The sequence below is a fragment of the Caretta caretta genome, chromosome 23, assembly GCF_965140235.1.
Source record: "Caretta caretta isolate rCarCar2 chromosome 23, rCarCar1.hap1, whole genome shotgun sequence".
Taxonomy (NCBI): Eukaryota; Metazoa; Chordata; order Testudines; family Cheloniidae; genus Caretta; species Caretta caretta.
This window is the reverse complement of record NC_134228.1, coordinates 12,850,620-12,870,990: the sequence shown is the minus strand read 5'-3', so window position 1 is coordinate 12,870,990 and position 20,371 is coordinate 12,850,620. Positions and strand designations below refer to the sequence as shown.

At 57.0% G+C, this 20,371-nt stretch overlaps 1 protein-coding gene across 2 annotated transcripts; it reads right to left on the bottom strand.

The window, feature by feature from the left end:
- Positions 1 to 180: 180 nt before the first annotated feature.
- On the bottom strand, positions 181 to 19,551 carry CACNG8 (calcium voltage-gated channel auxiliary subunit gamma 8). 2 transcript variants are annotated; one of them, XM_048832504.2, is made up of 5 exons: positions 19,428 to 19,551; positions 13,923 to 14,583; positions 13,578 to 13,661; positions 5,629 to 5,769; positions 181 to 4,302 (listed from the first exon to the last, which is right to left on the bottom strand). In XM_048832504.2, the coding sequence occupies exons 2-5, from the start codon at positions 14,074 to 14,076 to the stop codon at positions 3,695 to 3,697; spliced, it is 987 nt and encodes a 328-aa protein (XP_048688461.1). In that variant the 5' UTR covers positions 14,077 to 14,583; positions 19,428 to 19,551; the 3' UTR covers positions 181 to 3,694. The 2 variants fall into 2 exon arrangements, with proteins under 2 accessions (XP_048688461.1, XP_048688462.1); XM_048832505.2 differs by lacking the exon at positions 19,428 to 19,551 and adding an exon at positions 17,431 to 17,449.
- Positions 19,552 to 20,371: the final 820 nt, after the last annotated feature.

The window sequence follows — 20,371 nt, the reverse complement described above, 5'->3', positions numbered from 1 at the left end:
GACAGGGCCCCGATCTCGGTGATTGTGTCTGGGCAGCGCCCGGCCCGACGGGGCCCCGATCTCGGAGACTCTTTGTCCGGTCAGCGCCCAGTGCCCCGATCTTGGTCAACACCAAATGATACAAGCAACAAATAGGACTAACCTCTGGGGTCTAGACCAATGAAATAAGCGCCATCCCTGTATTTTCCATAGTACTTTATTTTTAAAGAGCGACTCCAGTAAAAATCCATGCATTTGGGCTGAGTTTTTTCGTTGTAGCTTTTCACATTGAACTGGCTTGTTGTATTCTTCCTTTATATCACCAGGACCACAACAACTGGGTTGGGGGTTGGTTTTGTTGTTTGTTTGGGGGGGTGGGGTGGAGTATGTTCTTTGTTTTTTTTATATATATATATATTTGTTTTTTCCTTTTGTACGAAACGCACGTTAGACAGGTGACTCCCACTGGCTGACATAACTGCTTCATGGTTTTCTTTTTTTGTCACTTTTCTGTAACTTTTTTAACTTTTTTTTTTTTTTGGGTCCTTTTTTTTCTTCTCATAAAAGTTTTCAAGTTCTTTTTGTTTTCGTTTTTTCCGTCTGGATGGCACAAAATCCGGAAAAGCAAAATCGATCCCTCTCTTCCCCTCCCCCACATAAATCCTCCCCCACAATCTCCGTGAAATGAACAACTGAAACCGGGGAGGAGGACCCGGGGGGAGAAGAGAGAGAGAGAGAGAAATAAATAAATAGATAGATAACTAACCCCGAGCTAAAACCACTCAGAACAACAGCTTGGGAGAGGATCGTCTGATAGTTCCTCCCCCGGAAAGGACTTTTGGGTAAGATCGCCCTGTTGGGAATAGGGGAGGATGCCACCCAAAGAGAAGGAGAGGTTAAACTGCCGGCTACAGGGGTATGAAAACTCCCACATCCTTTGTCCGAGCTTCCGTTCCGGCCGTCTGCAGCCTAATGCACTGATTGTAAGAGGTTGTCATTTTGTTCTGTTTGTACAGCGCCTAGCGCTGTTCTTCTCCAGGAAGCCAGACTCTATAAGGACGGGCTTGGAATTGCCGAATCGCACACGAAGGCCCTTTGCCACTATCGCAATGGGGATAAAGCAGAGACCAAATCAATTTGGTCTCCGGGCAATGGAATTTCTCCCGCTCTCCTTCTCTGTGCTTCTCCTCCCCACCCCGAGGCTGCTAAAACCCCCCCACACACACACGCACACAACACATGCACACGGCGCAAAAACATGTCAATAAACCATAAAATCGCAACACAACCCAACATGGCCTCTCCCCGACGGCGCAAAATCCGGTATCAACAGAACCGATAAGAACCGAAACCTAAGAAAAGCTCAACACCGATTAGCTATAGATAGGTCTCTCTCTAGGTGTGGGGCTGGGGGACAAGGAGGTTTTCCGAAGAGGTTTTTAGTTTTTTGGCAAGGGGGGGCGGGGATTGGAAGACAATGGAAACAGGATGAATTCGCTGCAGAGGAAACAAACAGGAGTAGGAAATTAGTCTCGAGGGATCAGTGTGAGAAGGCGGTGTCTCTCAGATTGGGTGTGGGATTGCTTAAAAAACAGCTCCCCACCACCATCACCCCAGAGGTGGCTGCATCTTAGTGCTGGGTAAAGGACCCCTGGGTAAACAGCAGCCCCACATCAGAGGTGGCTGCATCTCAGTGCCGGGTAAAGGGGCCTTTTATAAACAGCATCCCCATATCAGAAGTGGCTGCATCTCAGTGCTGGCTAAAGGAGCCTTTTATAAACAGCGGCCCGCACATCAGAGGTGGCTGCATCTATGCATTGGGAGAGGAGTCCCTGTATAAACAGCCCCCTCACTCCACCCCAGAGGCACCTGCATTTCAGCACTGGGCGAGGGGTCGCTGTATAAACAGCCCCCATGCCTCACCCCAGTGGCAGTCACATCTCAGTGCCAGCTTTCGAACCGCTGTTACTCCCACATGTGACACTCGTTTGGACAGGATACTTGGTCCTGCTCGGCTGGGGCGCTGGGAAAATTTGGTCACCTTGGAAGGGTCCTGTGCTGGGGGTCAGTAGATATTCTGCAGTCGCTATCTCTTGGGAGGGCTCTTTCATATACAGACCATATTGCTCAGAGGGGAAGTCACTTTTGTGGCCCGTATTTATTTATTGACTGGGAAGGCTGGTTTATTATGTAGGCCATCACCCCCGGGGGGGCTGGGTATTGCCTGCCAACCTGTTTATGGTAGGGTCTCTATAACCGGACAAGGGCTGTTTAGTGTATGGACCATCGAGCCGAGCAGGGCTGTCTATTGTAGGTCCATATTGCAGTAGGAAATGGCTATTTTGTGTCATCTAGAGCAGGGCTACTCAAAGTGGTGGTCCGCGGACCAGTGCCGGTCTGCAATCCATCAGCTGCCGGTCTGCGAGCACATTGGAAAAAACAATTGCTGGTCCCCCCCATCAGATAGCTTGAGAAGCACTGATCTAGACTGATTAGGAGAATTGTCCGTATGGGCCCTGGGGGACAGGGAATGGCTACAGGGCAGGGGGACCCGAGCCATGCTCCCGATCTGCCCCCTAGAGGGAAAGGGAATAGCCACGGCCCAAACCCAGGTGGAGAATTTCCCCAACTCTGGGAGCTCCCGTTAAGAGCAGGGAAAGGCTGGTGGGGGGGGAGGGAGGGGAGAGTAGATGGGGGGCAATAAAACAGAGAGACACCTCTCCTGCTGAAAATACCCAGCACACTGAGCTACCACCCCCCGCCAGCAGGGGGTGCTTAGGGGGGTAAAGCTTTGGCACTTGGATATGGCATGACTATGAGCCCTTGGTGGGTTGGGGAAGAAAGGAGAGGTGGTATCTCTAGGTCACTAGCCCCCCCCCCCCCCCCCGCCTTTCCAATTTCCTCCCCTCCATGTACAAACTTGCCAGCTGTGAATTTGGCACTGGTAAATTACAAGCCTCCCCCATTCTAACACAGACACCCCCCATGATCCCCTGAGAGGGAGGGATACGACCTGGGGACGGGTGTAGGGCAAAGGTAGGTGACCCCCAGCACTGAGACATGGCAGCATCCCCTCTGCAGGGCCCCTGTTCTCAGGACGGTGCTTGAATCATTTCAACCAGCTCCTATTCTGATCCGGACTTTTCCCACATTCTCCTGTGACCCACATCCTGTCCCCCCCGCGGATAGTGCCCTGCGTGTTGCGTCCCCCGAAGGCGGGAGCACAGCTGGGGAATTGGTTCCTGCTGGTGAGGAAATGTAAAGGAAAAGAGGGTAATGGTGGGGAAAGAAAGAAAGAAAGAAAGAAAGAAAGAAAGAAAGAAAGAAAGAAAGAAAGAAAGAAAGAAAGAAAGAAAATTAGCATTAGAATGGAAGAAAGAAATAATTAGTATTAAAATGAAAGAAAGAATACCAAATAATCTTACGAATAAAGGAAGAAATTAAAAGAGTAAAAATTGAAAGAAAAGAAAAGAAAGAAAGAATTAGTATTAAAGAATAATAATCTTACAAAGAAAGAAATTAAAAGTTAAAATTAAAAAGAGAACGAATCACCAAACGAATGAACAAACGAATGAACACAGGAGGGAAGGAACACAGGGTTAGAAAGACATGTTGCTAAGAATGCCCCTTCATTAGCCTCACGCCCTCCCGTCCCGCCCTGCGCCGCGGCTCCCCCCGACCCCGGCCCCTGCCGCCAGCCCCCCGCCGCCTGCCCCTACACGGGCGTGGTCTTCCGGTTGAGCGTGTTGGTGTTGGAGGAGGCGTCCTTGCCCAGGGTGCCGGTGGCACCGGCCGTGCCGGGCCCTGTCACCGTCACCGTCACGCCGGGGTCCTTGGGGAAGGTGTTGTGGAGCTGCAGGAAGGCCCCGCCGGCCCCCTCCCGCTCGGCCCCGTAGAGGCTGCTGACGTTGGCCTTGGAGGGGTCCCGCGAGAGGGTGTACATGGAGATGTCGGTGGAGGGGAAGCCCTTGAGGCCCACGGGCGAGGCGTCCCGCGACTGCGAGGGCTCGGTGGAGTGGGAGCTGGAGCGGGAGCGGCGCCGGTAGCGGAAGCGGTAGCTGGGCAGGCGCAGGATGGCGCTGGAGGAGGACGAGGGGTTCTTCAGCAGCTCGGTGCGGCTCTTGCAGTGGGCCTCCCGGTTCTTCTCGATGTAGATGTTGACGGCCAGCACCCCGATCATCTCAGCCAGGATGAAGGACAGGCCCCCGAAGTAGAAGGACCAGCCGTAGGAGTAGTGGCTTTTCTTCTCGTCGTCCCGCTTGGTGCCCGGGTCCCCGGCGTTGGCCGAGATGTACACAATCACCCCGATGATGTTGCTGAGGCCTGGGGAGGGGCATTGGGGGGAGAGATGGGGCCCATGGATGGAGGAGAGGTGGGGACGGGGTGGATTCGGGGGAAGGGCAGAGGAGATGGGGCGGTGGATGGAGGAGGGGTGGGGACGGGGTGGATTCGGGGGAGGGGCGGAGGAGATGGGGCGGTGGATGGAGGAGGGGTGGGGACGGGGTGGATTCGGGGGAGGGGCGGAGGAGATGGGGCGGTGGATGGAGGAGGGGTGGGGACGGGGTGGATTCGGGGGAGGGGCGGAGGAGATGGGGCGGTGGATGGAGGAGGGGTGGGGACGGGGTGGATTCGGGGGAAGGGCGGAGGAGATGGGGCGGTGGATGGAGGAGGGGTGGGGACGGGGTGGATTCGGGGGAGGGGCGGAGGAGATGGGGGGGTGGATGGAGGAGGGGTGGGGACGGGGTGGATTCGGGGGAGGGGCGGAGGAGATGGGGCGGTGGATGGAGGAGGGGTGGGGACGGGGTGGATTCAGGGGAGGGGCGGAGGAGATGGGGCGGTGGATGGAGGAGGGGTGGGGACGGGGTGGATTCGGGGGAGGGGCCGGGTGGGAATTGGGGCCATGGATGGTGGAGGGGTGGGGACGGGGCAGATTTTGAGGGGATTGGGACAGATTGCGGGGAACGGGGGAAGGGAGAGAGGAGGGGGAGAAAGGTGGGGAGAGGGCAGAGGGGGCAGGTGAGTAGCCAGGGCAGGAAGGGGGGGGCAGGAGGGGGAGGGGGGGGGCACAGAGAGCTATTAGGGAAGTAACCACGGAGCCCTTCCCCCACTCAGAAACCCCCGCAGGGACCAGCTAGCCCCCTCGCCCCCCCACCCCACACCACCAAAGCCGGATCGTCCCCGTGTGTGGGGCAAGGGAAGCCTTCCCCGGACCCACAGCCCAGACGCCCAGCCTCCGCCACCCCCCCACAAATTGGGTCTGGATTTCTTTCTTCCTTTCTTCCCAGTTCCCGGGGAGTCTCAGACCAGGTTCAGCACCCCCCAATGGCTGGAGGAGACTGACTTATCCTAGACAAGGTGGGGGGAGGCGAAAACTCCCCTAAAGCTGGGCCCCCTCTGCACTGATTCTCCACCCCCCCCCCCCCAGCTGTGCCCATGGGCTCCTCCCACTCCTATGGCCCTGGGCAAGTCCCCTGACTTGGGGCCATTTGCGGGGGGGGGGGGGGGGGGCGTATTCCAGGTTCCCAGTGGTTCCCCCTCCCAGCCCAAGATGCCCCATGAACTGAGCCAGAGAGGGTGGGTGGGAAGCAAGCCCTGATTGGAAAAGCCCCGCCCCCTAAGCCCCGCCCCCGGCAGGCCCCACCCACTCACCAGCAGCAACGAATAAGATCCCAGCGCCCAGGATGATGTTGCGCTTGGACTTGTAGACCCGGCTGGCGGCCACGCAGAACCCCCCCAGCAGCAGCAGGATGGCGCTGAGGATGGGGAAGATGCTGGAGGCACGGACCACACCTGGGGGCGGGAGGGGGGCAGAAGAGATGAGTCAAGCTGGGTGGCAGGAGGGATCCCCAAGCCTGGCCTATTGGCGAATGGGCAAGTGGCAGCGTTCTGGGACCAATCAGAATCCAGGGTTTCTTGGCTGTCTGAGGGCCAGTGGCCAATCAGAATCCAAGGACTTCCAGCCCTCTGAAGCCAACAGCTAATCAGAATCTGTGATTTTTTTGACACTCGGAGGTCAAGAGACAATTACAACACAGGGTAGGTCAACAGCCAATCAGAGTCTCCAGTTTTTTAGTGCTTTGAGGTCAAGAACCAATCGGAGAACAGGATTGCTCAAGGTTCTCAACCTACCAGCCAATCAGCAGGATTACTCAAAGATCTGAAAGGATCTGTGACGAAGCGGGACTGTTGTTAATGTTTCCTCTGAATATTCTGGGGGTGCCTCAGTTTCCCCTATGCAGTTCTTAAGTATCTTTAGGTGGTGGAGTAAGGGTGTATGATCGTTGCAGAGCCCTAGAAGGCAGGTGTGTGCAGGGGTCTGGACACAGAGAATGGCCGGACACCCTGTTTCCTGGCAATTGATGGCCTGGGCCCTTCCCGCCTGCAAGGTGAGAGCTAAAGGGTTGGAGAAGAAAGGAATCAGCTGGCCTCCTGGCCTGGGAAAGGGACAAAGTCCAGAGGAGGAGGGGCTGGAGGGGGAGGCAGTTTGGGGCTGGCTGGGGATGTGGAGTGAAGTGCAGATGGGGTTGTCTGGCTCACTGCTCCCCAAAATGGACCCAGCTGAGGGGTCCTGTTCTCTGCACCTGCAAGCTCTGTGTTAGACCATGTTCCTGTCATCTAATAAACCTCTGTTTTACTGGCTGGCTGAGAGTCACGTCTTACTGCGGAGTTGGGGGGCAGGACCCTCTGGCTTCCCCAGGAGCCCCGCCTGGGCGGATTCGCTGTGGGAAGCGCACGGAGGGGCAGAGGAGGCTGAATGCTCCGAGGTCAGACCCAGGAAGGTGGAGCCAGGGGAGCTGTGTGTCCTGCAGACAGGCTGCTCACAGGAAGGCGACTGCCCCAGAGTCCTGACTGGCTTCGTAGGGAGCAGATCCAGAGCATCGCCCAGGGACTCCGTGACAACTGGTGTCAGGGGTGGGATGTACTGCACCCCGCGGATGGCGCTTCCTGTAGTAAGTGACTGGTGAACAGTAAAATGAAGGGGGATTGACGAGGACCAGGAGTGCTGAAGGCTCAGAGAGGAGCGGTTTCAGGGAGTGGTTAACCCCTGGGAGTGTGTGACCAGCGAGAAGGACTGTGCAGTAACAGGGTTCCCCTGGGGATTGCAGCGAGCAGTCCCAGGGGAGGAGGAGTCTGCAGCTCGAGCCTGGCAAAGAGGTGGTGACCTCGAGAAGGGCTGGCACACTAGGGGTTCTCCCTGGAGACCGTGGAGAGCTGAGAGCACACAGGCCTGTGAGTCCACAACAGCTTGGGAAGAGCGGAGTGATGGCCTGTCACCGTCTCCTTAAGAAGGACATTGTAACCCTGTGCAGAAAGAGAGGGTTGAGCATTGGAAAGTTCACCAAAGCAGTTAATCGTGCAGCTGCAGGAGGATGACCGCTCTAAGGAGCAGATTCCTGACCCCAAATGGGGCTATAGCAGGATCTGGGAGCAGCTGGAGTGGGAGCCAGGCATCCCCAAGACTCCTGTCCCCGACCAGACGGGGGTCTTCATGATCGGGTTCCCCATCGGGGGATCGGAGACGGACGGGATTGGAGCTGAGTCCGAGAGAGCAAGAGGACTGTGAGAGACAGCGAGAGCCCGAGAAAGAGCTGCAGAAGCAGCAGCAGCATGAACTGGCGGTGGTGGGGCGGAGAGGCCTAGGGGACCTCCCCGGGGTGAGTGGGGATAGACCCCGGGGGGCCAGTTCCGCAGGGAACCTTGAGACTAAATTGCTGCCCCTGGTTAAGGAGGGGGGGGATGTGGATGCCACCCCACTGCCTTTGAGCAGGCTGGAGATTTGAACCAGGGGGACCCTGCGGAAAAGCCCCGGTGTCTAGCTCCCTTACTGGGTCCCAAGGCCATAGACTCCGTCAGCCAGATGGGTGGGGAGGTGGACAGGCTCCCACTCCTGACCCCAACCTATATGTCTCCTGGGGCCAGGCCCCTCGGACCTCCAGTGGGAGCGGAAGGTGATGGTCAATGGGGAGACATTCCTGGGGTGGCGAGACCATGGGACAGAGAGAACTGTTGTCAGGCCCCGGGTGGTGCAGCCTCAGATGTTGAGGGGCTGGGTGAGCTGGGTGAGGGTCCCAGGGACGAAGCCCCTCGCCCTGCCTATGGCCCAGATCCCTATGCAGACCCATGAGGGATGGGGCTGGCTGGTTGTTGGGGTGCACCAGGATACCAGCTGTGAGACCCTGTTGTGGGGTGACTGTGTCTCTTTGGGACAGGATCCAGGCCCTGCTCCGGTAACAGCCAAGGGTTTGAATTTGAATCCAGGGAACCAATCGGCGGAGAGGGAAATGGTCAGTGAAAACGCAGATGACCTGGTTGGCAGGCGGGAGGAGTGGCTAGGCTCAGGCTACCTGCCTGCCTGTAACCAGACCCCTGGGGCTGGGTGGGACAGAGAGATGCTCCCTGCCCCCTTGCACACCGGAGAGGGGGCTCACACTGGCTCTGATGCAGTGAGGAAAGCAGCGAGCTCGCTGCCTACCCCACTGGGACAGCAAGGGCAGCGCTGAGCACAGTGGGAGCTGAGACCCCAGCTGAGGGGGGGAGACACAGGCAGGGCAGGGGATCTGTGGGAGAACACTTCAATCTCTCTGGTCACGCAATCACAGACATGAAGGTCGCTATCTTAAAACAAAAAAACTTCAAATCCAGACTCCAGCGAGAAACTGCTGAATTGGAATTCATTTGCAAATTGGATACTATTAATTTAGGTTTAAATAGAGACTGGGAGTGGCTAAGTCATTATGCAAGGTAGCCTATTTCCTCTTGTTTTTTCCTACCCCCCCCCCCCCAGATGTTCTGGTTTAACTTGAATTTAAACTTGGAGAGTGGTCAGTTTGGATGAGCTATTACCAGCAGGAGAGTGAGTTTGTGTGTGTATGGGGGTGGGGGGGATGTGAGAAAACCTGGATTTGTGCAGGAAATAGCCCAACTTGATTATCATGCACATTGTGTAAAGAGTTGTCACTTTGGATGGGCTATCACCAGCAGGAGAGTGAATTTGTGTGTGGGGGGGGGTGGAGGGTGAGAAAACCTGGATTTGTGCTGGAAATGGCCCAACCTGATGATCACTTTAGATAAGCTATTACCAGCAGGACAGTGGGGTGGGAGGAGGTATTGTTTCATATTCTCTGTGTATATATAAAGTCTGCTGCAGTTTCCACGGTATGCATCTGATGAAGTGAGCTGTAGCTCACGAAAGCTCATGCTCAAATAAATTGGTTAGTCTCTAAGGTGCCACAAGTACTCCTTTTCTGAACTTGTTTGTGGCAAAGGGAAGGAGAAGGCTTCTGACCATTTATCTAGGAAGTCTGTCAGTTTGCCTGAAAGGGGATTGTGTAGGAATCCGCCGGATGGGCCAGAGGTAATTCTGGATGTAAGGGAGACCCAGAGAGAGTCTGTTGTTGCTCTGGAAAGTGTTCCTCTAGAGCAAGCCCTAGGTAAAGAGGGTAAGAGCAGAATTTCTGGGAGGGGTGAATTGTTGCATAGAAAAGCCCTAGGGAAAGGAATCCTCATGGTCTTTGCAAGCAGTTTACCGCAACTGAAGGGTGTGAAACTGATTTAATCAAGACAGTTTCAGTTCCTAACAGCCAGAAATTTTCTGTTGTGAATGGATCCACTGACTTTCCTGTTGAAGGATCCAGTGTGGATAGCTTTGAGAAGGTCTCAGATGGGGTGAAAGCTGTTAAGAAAGTTAAAGAGTCCTATAACCAAGTGGCTGTGTTTGGCCAGCTTGTTGAAGAGACAAGGTTGTTGAGAGAGGAATGTCTCCATGCTAGTTCTGTAAGTGAACAGTATGTGGCCCAGGTCAAGATGGGGGCTCTTAACAAAGAGAGCCCGAATTGCAGCCCTCCAGACTGGAGCGCTGGGAGAAGACCTGATCCCAGTTTGACCCCCTGGGGTTTTGGGGTGGCCAAAGGGCACAGGCCGCATAAACCTTCCCATATGCGGCATGCGAGTGCTATCGACCACCCCGACCTAAGGGAGGGTGTGACACTGGAAGGGCGTAAAACTGGAAGGGCCTGGTGTAACTCCCACCGAGGAATGGGAGAGATCCTGGGGCATCCATGGGAACGCTGGTGGGTTCGAACTTCCCCAGGTCACCGGCTACAGTGACCCCGCTTAGTTCAGTCTCGAAGGGGGGAGATGTGACGAAGTGGGACTGTTCTTAATGTTTCCTCTGAATAGTGTGGGGGTGCCTCAGTTTCCCCTATGCAGTTCTTAAGTATCTAGGGGGTGGGGTAAGGGTGTATGATCATTGCAGAGCCTTAGAGGGCAGGTGTGTGCAGGGGTCTGGACACAGAGAATGGCTGACACCCTGTTTCCTGGCAACTGATGGCCTGGGCCCTTCCCCCCTGCAAGGTGAGAGCTAAAGGGTTGGAGAACAAAGGAATCAGGTGGCCTCCTGGCCCAGAAAGGGACAAAGCCCAGAGGAGGAGGCAGTTTGGGGCTGGCTGGGGACATGGAGTGAAGTGCAGATGGGGTTGTCTGGCTCACTGCCCCCCAAAATGGACCCAGCTGAGGGGTCCTGTTCTCTGCACCCACAAGCTCTGTGTTAGACCATGTTCCTGTCGTCTAATAAACCTTCTGCTTTACTGACTGGCTGAGAGTCACGTCTGACTGCGGAGTTGGGGTGCAGGACCCTCTGGCTTCCCCAGGGGCCCGCCTGGGCAGACTCTCTGTGGAAAGCGCACGGAGGGGCAGAGGAGGCTGAATGCTCCGAGGTCAGACCCAGGAAGGTGGAAGCCGGGTGAGCTGTGTGTCCTGCAGACAGGCTGCTCCCATAGAGGAGACTTCCCCAGAGTCCTGCCTGGCTGCGTGGGGAGCAGATCCAGAGCATCGCCCAGGGACTCCGTGACAGGATCACACAGGTTACAGATTTCCCTATGCTCTGGTGTCACAGCCAATCAGCATTCAACTTCTGAGGCTGCCAGCCAATCAGCATTCAAGGTTTCCCATCATTCTCAGGCCAATTGGCAAGCAGAGTGACCCGGTGAGGCCAGCAGCCAACCAGAGCTGTGGATGTCCCAATGCTCTGACACTCCCAGCCAGTGAGAATCTGGGATTTCCCAGCATATTAATGTCACCAGCCAATCAGCATCTGGTGTCACTCAGCAGTCTGAAATGCACCAGTCAGTCAGCATCTGGGTCCATTTACATTTCTAAAGCTCTTAGCCATTGGGAGCCTGGGGTTTCCCAGCCCGGGGAAGGACATTAAGGAAGCCAAAAGTCAGGAATGGCTGGTGTTAAAAATGCCTAAACCCCCTTAACTCTGCCCCCTTGGAAAAAACAGAGTCTCTAAGGACGCCACCTCTTGCTATTCCTTCAGCAGAGGGCTCATTTCGCTCAGCGTACGGGAGGGAGAAAGGGCTAGGGCGTACTGAATGGCCAGGTGTCTGCCCGAATGAAATAAAATAATACAGTATTTCTCTGTTGAATCAAATCACTTAAACATTGATTGTTCAAGACAGACAGATAGATATAGCTATCTGTCCCCACATGTACCCTTCTGTCCATCCATCCTCATACATACCTATCCATCCTCCCCACCCCTTCATCCATCCTGATATACACCTATCCATCCAGCCCCGCACCCCTTTATCCATCCATCCTCCTACACACACCCATCCATCCATCCATCCCTCAGCTCCTACCAGACGGCTCTGCTCTATTCCCGACCAATGGGAGCTGCGGAGCCGGCGCTCAGGGTGGAGGCAGAGTGCGGAGCCAGACAGGGAGCCTGCCAGCCCCGCCAACACCCCCCCAACACCTGCAGCAGCAGGGGTCCTGGGCCATGCGCGACTGCCCACATCCCCCAGCACCCCCGGGCTGCTCCCCCCATCAGCAGCCATGTTGGCCCCTGGCCACCCCGAGCACCCGCAGCGCCCCCCCCAGGCTGTCCCCCTCCCAGCACCTGTGGTACCCCCAGCGAGGATTGGTGAAAATACTGGTTTGGAGGACTTTCATTTAAACTAATTGGTTAAGGTACAGCTAAACAGGACCCCAGTTTCACTGTATAAACTGGAGTCCAAAGGAAAGTTCAGAACGTAACTCCAGGACACAGCCCAAGATCAGGGCTGCCAGACCTCAACACCTGATCAGAATCTGGAGTCCGCGGCCGACCTGATCCTGACTGGCCACCAGGAAAAGTTTGTCTGCCTTATTGGGAGTGGTGATCACTGTATGCTTACCGTGTGCATTCTCTTTTGGTAACTGTTAGTAAATAGAAGTTAAGGATATTACTGTGTAAGACTCTTTCACTACTAAAAGGCCCCGCAAACCTGGAGAAGATTAGGCCCTGAGCCCTAGGAACTGGGTAAGGGTGGGAGTGCCTACATTAATTGGATTACCTCTTGAGTCCATGGAAGGGTAAAGGTGGGGTGGCATAGAGTGTGTGGTTTACACACTATCCATATACAGAGAGCCTTTGATAATAGCTCATAGAGGCGTGAGCTTCCCCTATTCATGCTGAGTGGTCTGTTAACTCTGAAACCTAATGATGACCATCAAACCTTGAACCTGCCTCACTATTATCATTTATTTGTATCTTTAAGTAGCAACTAGAGGCTTTAACTGAAATTGGGGCTCAGCCGTGCCAGGGGCTGCAGTCACAGAGTGACTGAGACAGGTGGCCCATCATGCCACGCGCTGCCCAGAAACAGAATCGCTGAGCTCAGGGCCCTGTCATGCGGGGCACTGCCCAGACACAGAGTCACCAGGACTGGCACTCCATCATGCCCTGCACAAACCAAGGGACAGAACCTCACCCAAGCATCTTACAATCTATATGGACAGAAAGGAAGTATTCCTACCTCTACTTCGGAGCCCTTGACTTGGCACGTTTAATGGCTTCTTCACAGACTGGTTTTTTTCTTGTGCATGTGGAAACGGAATTTCCCAGGTTTTCCTTCTGAAATCCCCCATCCCCCCCGCCCCCGCCGCAATCCGAACCATCTGCTTCCACCACCAGGCAGGGAAAAGGAGACACAGCCCGAAAGCTAAGCCAGCTCCAGGTAGGCTGCTCCCGGCCACATCAAAATGGATTTGCACAGAGACGGGGAAAAGAACTAAAACTGGCCCAAGGGCAATTTCGCTGCCACGCTTCCACTCCGGCTCCCCAGCTGGTGTGGGTGCCAGTACCACGTTCAAAAAAAGACATCAAAGTTTGTGTCGTTTTGGGCTCTATTCTGGGCTATGCTGCCCACAGCCTCTGCACTGCCAAACTGCTTTAAGTCACAGCCTGGACCGGCAAACAAGTTTGGGCCGGGAGCACAGAGCGGGTCTGGGGTATTTAACCCTGAAAGGGGAACAATATGAGCATCTTTAAAAAAAGGGGGCTTGGAATGGGAAAGTTCAGGCAACCTTAGCTAGAGATGGGGACAAAGCCGGACTAGACTCCAATTCCTTTCCAAGTCAACTTCCCGCCTGTACTACAGCTGTCGGGAACCCCAAAACTGAGATGCCCCTGCATCCCCTCATGCATTTCAGCCCCCAGGAAGATGCCGCTCTGTGCGCTAAGCAGGCTTCCCGCTCTGGCACCTGAGCACGGCACAGGGCCATTGCGGGTCATGCCAGCAGTGCAGCTGGGGACCCCGATGGATACGTACGCAGGAGATACTCGGCGCTGTCGTGGTCATAATCTGTGTCCTCAGGGAAGTGGTTAATTTTCACACACACACCCCTCTTCAGGCCTGCAACGGAGATGGAGAAATCAGAATCTGGGGCCTGTCTCCCGCCCAGTACCCAGCTCAGACCAATGGGGATGCCAACGCTGCAAGCTTCCCCATAACGGTGCCCAGACGGGGCCACCGACGCTGCGAGCTTCCCCACAGCAGTGCCCAGATGGGGACGCCAATGCTGCGAGCTTCCCCACAGCAGTGCCCCAGTGGGGACACCGATGCTGCAAGCTTCCCCACAGCAGTGCCCAGCCTGGGATCCTCAAATGAAGGTACCTTCCAGGCAGCATATCCTCCAGAGGCCGGAGTGGGTGAGGCCCCCTGGGTCCTTCTTGTCCTTGTGGGGCATTTCCTCGCTGGAGATGTTGGTGGTGTTACAGATGAAGGCGCGGGCGTAGAGCCAGTAGTCGGTGCCAATGGCGATGGTCATGAGGCCGAAGGCTGCGAAGGCCCCGACGGTGGTGAGGAGGATCTGAACCCCCTTCTCACACCACACCACCCTCTCCTCATTCCAGCGCTTCAAGGACTCCAGCTTGACAGGGGGATGGGGTGGGGCCACCCACCCAACCTGACGACAGAGACTTCCTTGCACCCTCCTCCCTACTCACGGCTGGGGATCGACTCTGGAACCCAGGAGTTCTGGGTCCTAAAACTCTCTAACCACTAGACCCCAATAACCTCCCACAGCCCGGGATAGAACCCAGGAGCCCTGGCTTCCTGCTCTAACCACTAGACCCCACTCCCCTCCCAGAGCACAGATCTTCTTCCGTAAGCAGGTGTCTCCTTCCTCGGCTTCAGTCCCTGGTTCTTGGCTGGAGGCCGAGCGGGTCGAGGGGTCCTGGCGCCCGTACTGGCAGCCCCAGGGGCGATTCCATGGGTGACGCCAGCCCACCTGGCACCCGGCCTCCCCTCAGCGTGGGGTGCGGTGTCAGCCGACCTGGGGGTGGGAGAGAAATGGAGAAGGGGGGAGGTCAGCGGGGGATTGGCAAGGAGACGACCTGACACCCATCACCCCCCACACCCCTCTGACACCCAGCACCCTCCTGCACCCCTCTGACACCCAGCACCCCCTGCATACCCTTCTGATACCCAGCACCCTCCGCACAACCCTGATACCCAGCACACCCCATGTACCACTCTGACATCCAGCATCCCCCCGCATACTCCTCTGACACTCAGCACCCTCCGCATACTCCTCTGACGCTCAGCACCCCCCACACCCCTCTGATACCCAGCACCTCCCATGTATCACTCTGACATCCAGCATCCCCCCGCATACCCCTCTGACACCCAGCACCCTCCGCATACTCCTCTGACACTCAGCACCCCCCACACCCCTCTGATACCCAGCACCTCCCATGTATCACTCTGACATCCAGCATCCCCCCACATACCCCTCTGACACTCAGCACCGCCCCACACCCCTCTGATACCCAGCACCTCCCATGTATCACTCTGACATCCAGCATCCCCCCGCATACCCCTCTGACACCCAGCACCCTCCGCATACTCCTCTGACACTCAGCACCCCCCACACCCCTCTGATACCCAGCACCCCCACACCCCTGACACCCAGCACCCGCCACATACTCCTCTGACACCCAGCACCCCCCATGTATCCCTCTGATACCCAGCACCCTCCGCATACCCCTCTGACACCCAGCACCCCCCCACACATCCCTCTGATACCCAGCGCCCCCCCGCATACCCCTCTGACACCCAGCACCCCTCGACACACACCCCTCTGACACCCAGCACCCCCACACACACACCCCTCTGACACCCAGCACCAACCCCATCACAGTATTCCATTCCCCCACACCAGCCTGCGCTCCTAACACCACCTCCTTCCCTGATCCACTCCCATGGCCTGTACACCCCCCCACCCACCCCCTGCGGCCGCCTGCATCCCCCTTGGCAGGAGTCCCTCCCGGATTTCCCCCGCCCCAGCCTGCACTGCTGTGGAGGGGGGGTGGGAGACTGGCAGCCAGGACTCCTGGGTTCTCTCCCCAACTCTGGGAGGGGAGTGGGGTCTAGTGGTTAGAAGGGGGGGCTGGGAGCCAGGACTTCTGGGTTTTGTTATTGGCTCTGTGACTTTGGGCCTGTCTCTTTCCCTCTCTTAGCCTTATTGAAAACAGAGGGAAACTAAGGCAAACACTGTTTGCACCCCACCAGCACGGGAAGATGAAGATGGGCAGGGTATTGGGGTCCATGAATGCTCCCCCCTGGGCATCGAATGCCTCGAAGGACAAAGCAAGACCCACCCCAAGCCCGATATTCCTGTGTCTGGAGCATGATCACTTGGTACTGCCGCATCCGGCCTGGCCCCAAATTTCAGTGACTCTTCCAGGCACCAAAGGGCAGAAGCCTATGGAGCCCGGGGGAAACTGGGAAAACCGGAAGAGGAAAAGTGGGGCTTGGCATCTGGTTAGCGCAGCCGGTCGCCTTCAGCCAGGCCTGTGGATCAAAGGACCAGCTGCCGGCAAAAACCGAGGCCCACAGTGGAGCTGCACCTCCGAGCCAGCTCTGCCCAGCATCCCAGTAGAGAGACACTTAGACACCCTGAAAGAGTGATGTCCCGAAACAAGGGAAAGGAGTGAGGAGGAGAGAGACCCAGATGCCTTGTCATGGGGGGAGGATAGATAGATAGACAGATAGATAGATAGATAGATGGGGTGGCTAGGGATAGATAGATAGATAGATAGATAAGGTATATGGGGATGGACGGATGGAGATACGGGGATGGATGGAGAGACAGGAAGATGTGTATGGGGATAGACAGACAGGGTGCATGGGGCTGGACAGACAGACAGAGGCATCCAAGCCCGACCCACCCTGCTCTCCTTGAATCGGTATTAACTCCTCAGCCGGGGGGGGGGGGTCTCTTTGGGTTCTCCCCCACCCCAGGGATCTGCCTCCATGTCTGGGTGTCTTCCCTGCCCGCTCGCCATGCATTAGGTCTATATTCCTCCACATCAGTTTCCCCCTGCCCTCGCCTCCAGCCCCCACGAATCCCCCCTCACTCCCCGCCCTGACCCCTTATCCTCTCTGTCAGCTCCTGGAAGATGGGGTCAGGGGTGCGGTGTTGGCGTGTGCCATTTCCACACGTTAGCCACAGTTCACAGCGAGCGCACCAATGTTCGTGTCATTTACACAAGCGCATGCCTCTATCCGTGGCTAGAACACCCGTGCATGTGTGTGTGTGTCATTTACACAAGCACCTGCCACGAATCACGGCTAGAACACCCGGGTGCGTGTCACTCCAGCCACGTCTCTCTCCCTTCCGGTTCCCAAATGGCAACCCCAGCCTCGTCCGCCCAGTCCCGGCTCCTGTCTAAGGGTGTAAAATGGGGGACACACTCAGAGAATATCACACACACACGCACAAACGTCACACTGAGACACACCAAGACAGAACCTCACACACGCAACACACCGACATACACACACACAGACAACATCACACCGAGATACACTGAGCCACACTCAGACAGAACATCACACACACACATCACACCAAGACACACACAGACACAGACAGAACATCACACACAAACATCACACTGAGACACACTCAGGCAGAACACACACACACACACAGACACAACACACCCAGACACACATACCATCATGTCACACACAGAGGCAACACCAAGGCACATCATACACACACACACCAGCACCAAGACACAACACCATACACACACACTCATACACACACACACCCCACACCAGGACACAGACAGAACAGACAACATCACACAGAGATACACACTTAACCAACCTGCTGCCCGAATTAGGGGGTTGCCAAGAGGTGTTTGTGTGTGTAAATATCTCCTCCTCCCAAAGATCCTGGCCTGCTAGTCAGCCCCTCCACAAGGCCCCTTCCCTTCCAATATCCCCCCTCCCCTCCCTTTCTGCATTTCTATGCTTTCTTTGCAGCTGCCTAGAGATGCAATTTCCTTCCCAGATGCAGAACATGGTCCCCCCCACCATCTCCGGCAGCCAGAAGCCCCCCCCCCCCGCCCCCGCATCCCCGACAGCCATTGCCCTGATGGCTTGCAATAAAGCCACCCCCTTTGCCCCACACCCCTTTTCACTTCAGCACCACTTGCTCCCAGGTGCATCCATTAGCTGCCAATGTCCCCCCCCACCCCGCCAGCCCTCGTGCGCCATGCGGCCAGGAAATCGCCCAGCAGAACTGTTGCATTATCCGCGTGCATTTCCTCTGTCCCCCTCCCCTGTACACACCCCCAAAGTCCAGCCACTGTGCAGGACTGGGTCTCACTTCCCCTGCACCCGCATCCATCCAGTGAGTATCACTGGGGCTCATTTCCTCTGCTCTCCCATCCCCATACAGCACCCCCCGCCCCCACCGCAAACTCCAGCCACTGATCATCTTTAGGCCTCATTTCTTCTCACCCCCAAATCCATCCACTGGCGTCTTCTGGCCTCATTTCCCCTGCCCCCCCAAATACCCCCAAATCCATCCACTGAGTATATTTGGGGCTCATTTCCCCTGCCCCCTCTACTCCCCCAAATCCATCCACCGAGCGTCTTTGGGGATCATTTCCCCTGCCCCCCATACACCCCTAAATCCATCCACTGAGTACCTTTAGGCCTCATTTCTTCTCACCCACAAAGACGTCCCAAATCCATCCACTGGCATCTTCTGGCCTCATTTCCCCTGCACCCCAGACTCCCCCAAATCCATCCACCAAGTGTCTTTGGGGCTTATTTCCCCTGCCCTCCCAAACACCCCCAAATCCATCCACTGAGCGTCTTTGGGCCTCACTTCCCCTGTCCCATACACCCCCAAATCCATCTACTGAGTGTCTTTGTGTCTCATTTCCTCTGCCCCCCCAAACACTCCTGAATCCATCCACTGAGCACCTTCGGGCCTCACTTTCCCTGCCCCCCATACACTCCCCAATCCATCCACTGAGTGTCTTTAGGCTTCATTTCTTCTCACCCACAAAGACGTCCCAAATCCATCCACTGTCGTCTTCTGGCCTCATTTCTCCCGCCCTCCCAACAAACCCCAAATCCATCCACCAAGTGACTTTGGGGCTCATTTCCCCTGCCCCCATAAACCCCCAAATCCATCCACTGAGCGTCTTTGGGCCTCATTTCCCCTGCCCCCTAAAACCCCCAAATCCATCCACCAAGGGTCTTTGGGCCTGCCTCATTTCCCCTGCCCCCCCACACCCCCAATCCATCCACCAAGCGTCTTTGGGGCTCATTTCCCCTGCCCCCCACACCCCCCCAAATCCATCCACAGGCATCTTCTTCCCTCATTTCAACTGCCCCCCAAACACCTCCAAATCCATCCATCGACTGTCTTAGGGCCTCATTTCCCCTGCTCCCCCCCACACCCCCAATCCATCCACCAAGCATCTTTGGGGCTCTTTTCCCTTGCTCCCACACACACCCAAATCCATCCACCAAGTAACTTTGGGGCTCATTTCTCCTGCCCCCCATACACCCCCAAATCCATCCACGGAGCGTCTTAGGGCCTCATTTCCCTCGCCCCCCATACACCCCCAAATCCATCCACCCAGCATCTTTGGGGCTCATTTCCCCTATGTCCCCCCCACACCCCTGAATCCGAGTACGAGTCTATTTCAGTCTCCCCACCCCCAGCTCCTGCCCACCAAGGAGGGGTCTCCGCGCGTGGGCAGAGGCTGGCACGACCCCCGGCTCTTTGGGGTCCCAGGCAGGCCCCCCCCCACAGCCGGGGGGGTGCAGAAGCCGAGGCCGCGCGGGGGGGGGGGGGCTTACTGTGCAGATGCAGCGGTGGGGGGGTCTCTGGTCCGGCGCCGGCCCCGGGAGCGGTCAGGGGGCGCTGGGGGCTCCGGGGCGCGTGGCGAGCTCGGCGGGGCGCAGGGCGCGGGCGCCCCGGTCCATGCCCCGCTGCAGAGCGGCTCGGGGCGGGCGGGGGACGCAGCAGCCGGCGCGCACCCGGCAGCCCGCTCGTATGGCACCGGGAGGGACCGCGGGCGGAGGCTGCGAAGGAGCTGGGGGGGAGGGAGAGGGAGGGGGAGGGGAGAGGAGGGGAAGGGGGTGAATGAAGAGTGGGGGTGCAGGGGGGAGGGGACACGGTAGGGAGGGGAAGGGAGCGGGAGGAGAGGGTGGGGTGCAGGGGGAGGGGGAACTGAGGGGCGGGGGAAGGGAGATGGGATGGGGTGCAGGAGGGGAGTGGGGGTGCAGGAAGGGTGGGGCACAGGGAGATGGGAGGGGTGCAGGAGAGGAGAGGGGGTGCAGGGGGGAGGGGACACGGTAGGGATGGGGAAGGGAGATGGAGGAGGGGATGGGGTGCAGGGGGATGGGAACTGAGGGGTGGGGGAAGGGAGATGGGATGGGGGTGCAGGAGGAGAGGGGGAGGGAACATGGGGTTCATGGGGGAGGGGACACGGAGGGGAGGGAGAAGGAAGAGGGAGGAGAGGAGTGGGGTGCAGGAGGGGAGTGGGGGTGTAGGGGGGAGCGGACATGGAAGGGAGGGGGAAGAGAGGTGGGATGAGGTTCAGAAAGGGAAGGAAAGGGTGAGGGGGTCGGGGTGCAGGAGAAGGGGGAGGGGAGGGGAGATGGGGTGAAGGAGAGGGGAGGGGGAAGGGAGGTGGGATGGGGTGCAGGTGGAGAGGGGACATGGCAGGTCATGGGGGAAAGGGACATGGGGGGAGGGGACATGAGATGAAGGAGGGGGAAGGTGGGATGGGGGTGCAGGA

What these genes read in the sequence shown, in the direction of transcription:
- CACNG8 (XM_048832504.2), bottom strand. Translation starts at nt 14,076, where the DNA reads ATGACCATCGCCATTGGCACCGACTACTGGCTCTACGCCCGCGCCTTC. An exon ending in GAGGATATGCTGCCTGGAAG is followed by an intron (nt 13,662 to 13,922) that starts GTACCTTCATTT and finishes TCTCCGTTGCAG; the next exon opens with GCCTGAAGAGGGGTGTGTGT. An exon ending in GATCTTATTCGTTGCTGCTG is followed by an intron (nt 4,303 to 5,628) that starts GTGAGTGGGTGG and finishes GCCCCTCCCCAG; the next exon opens with GCCTCAGCAACATCATCGGG.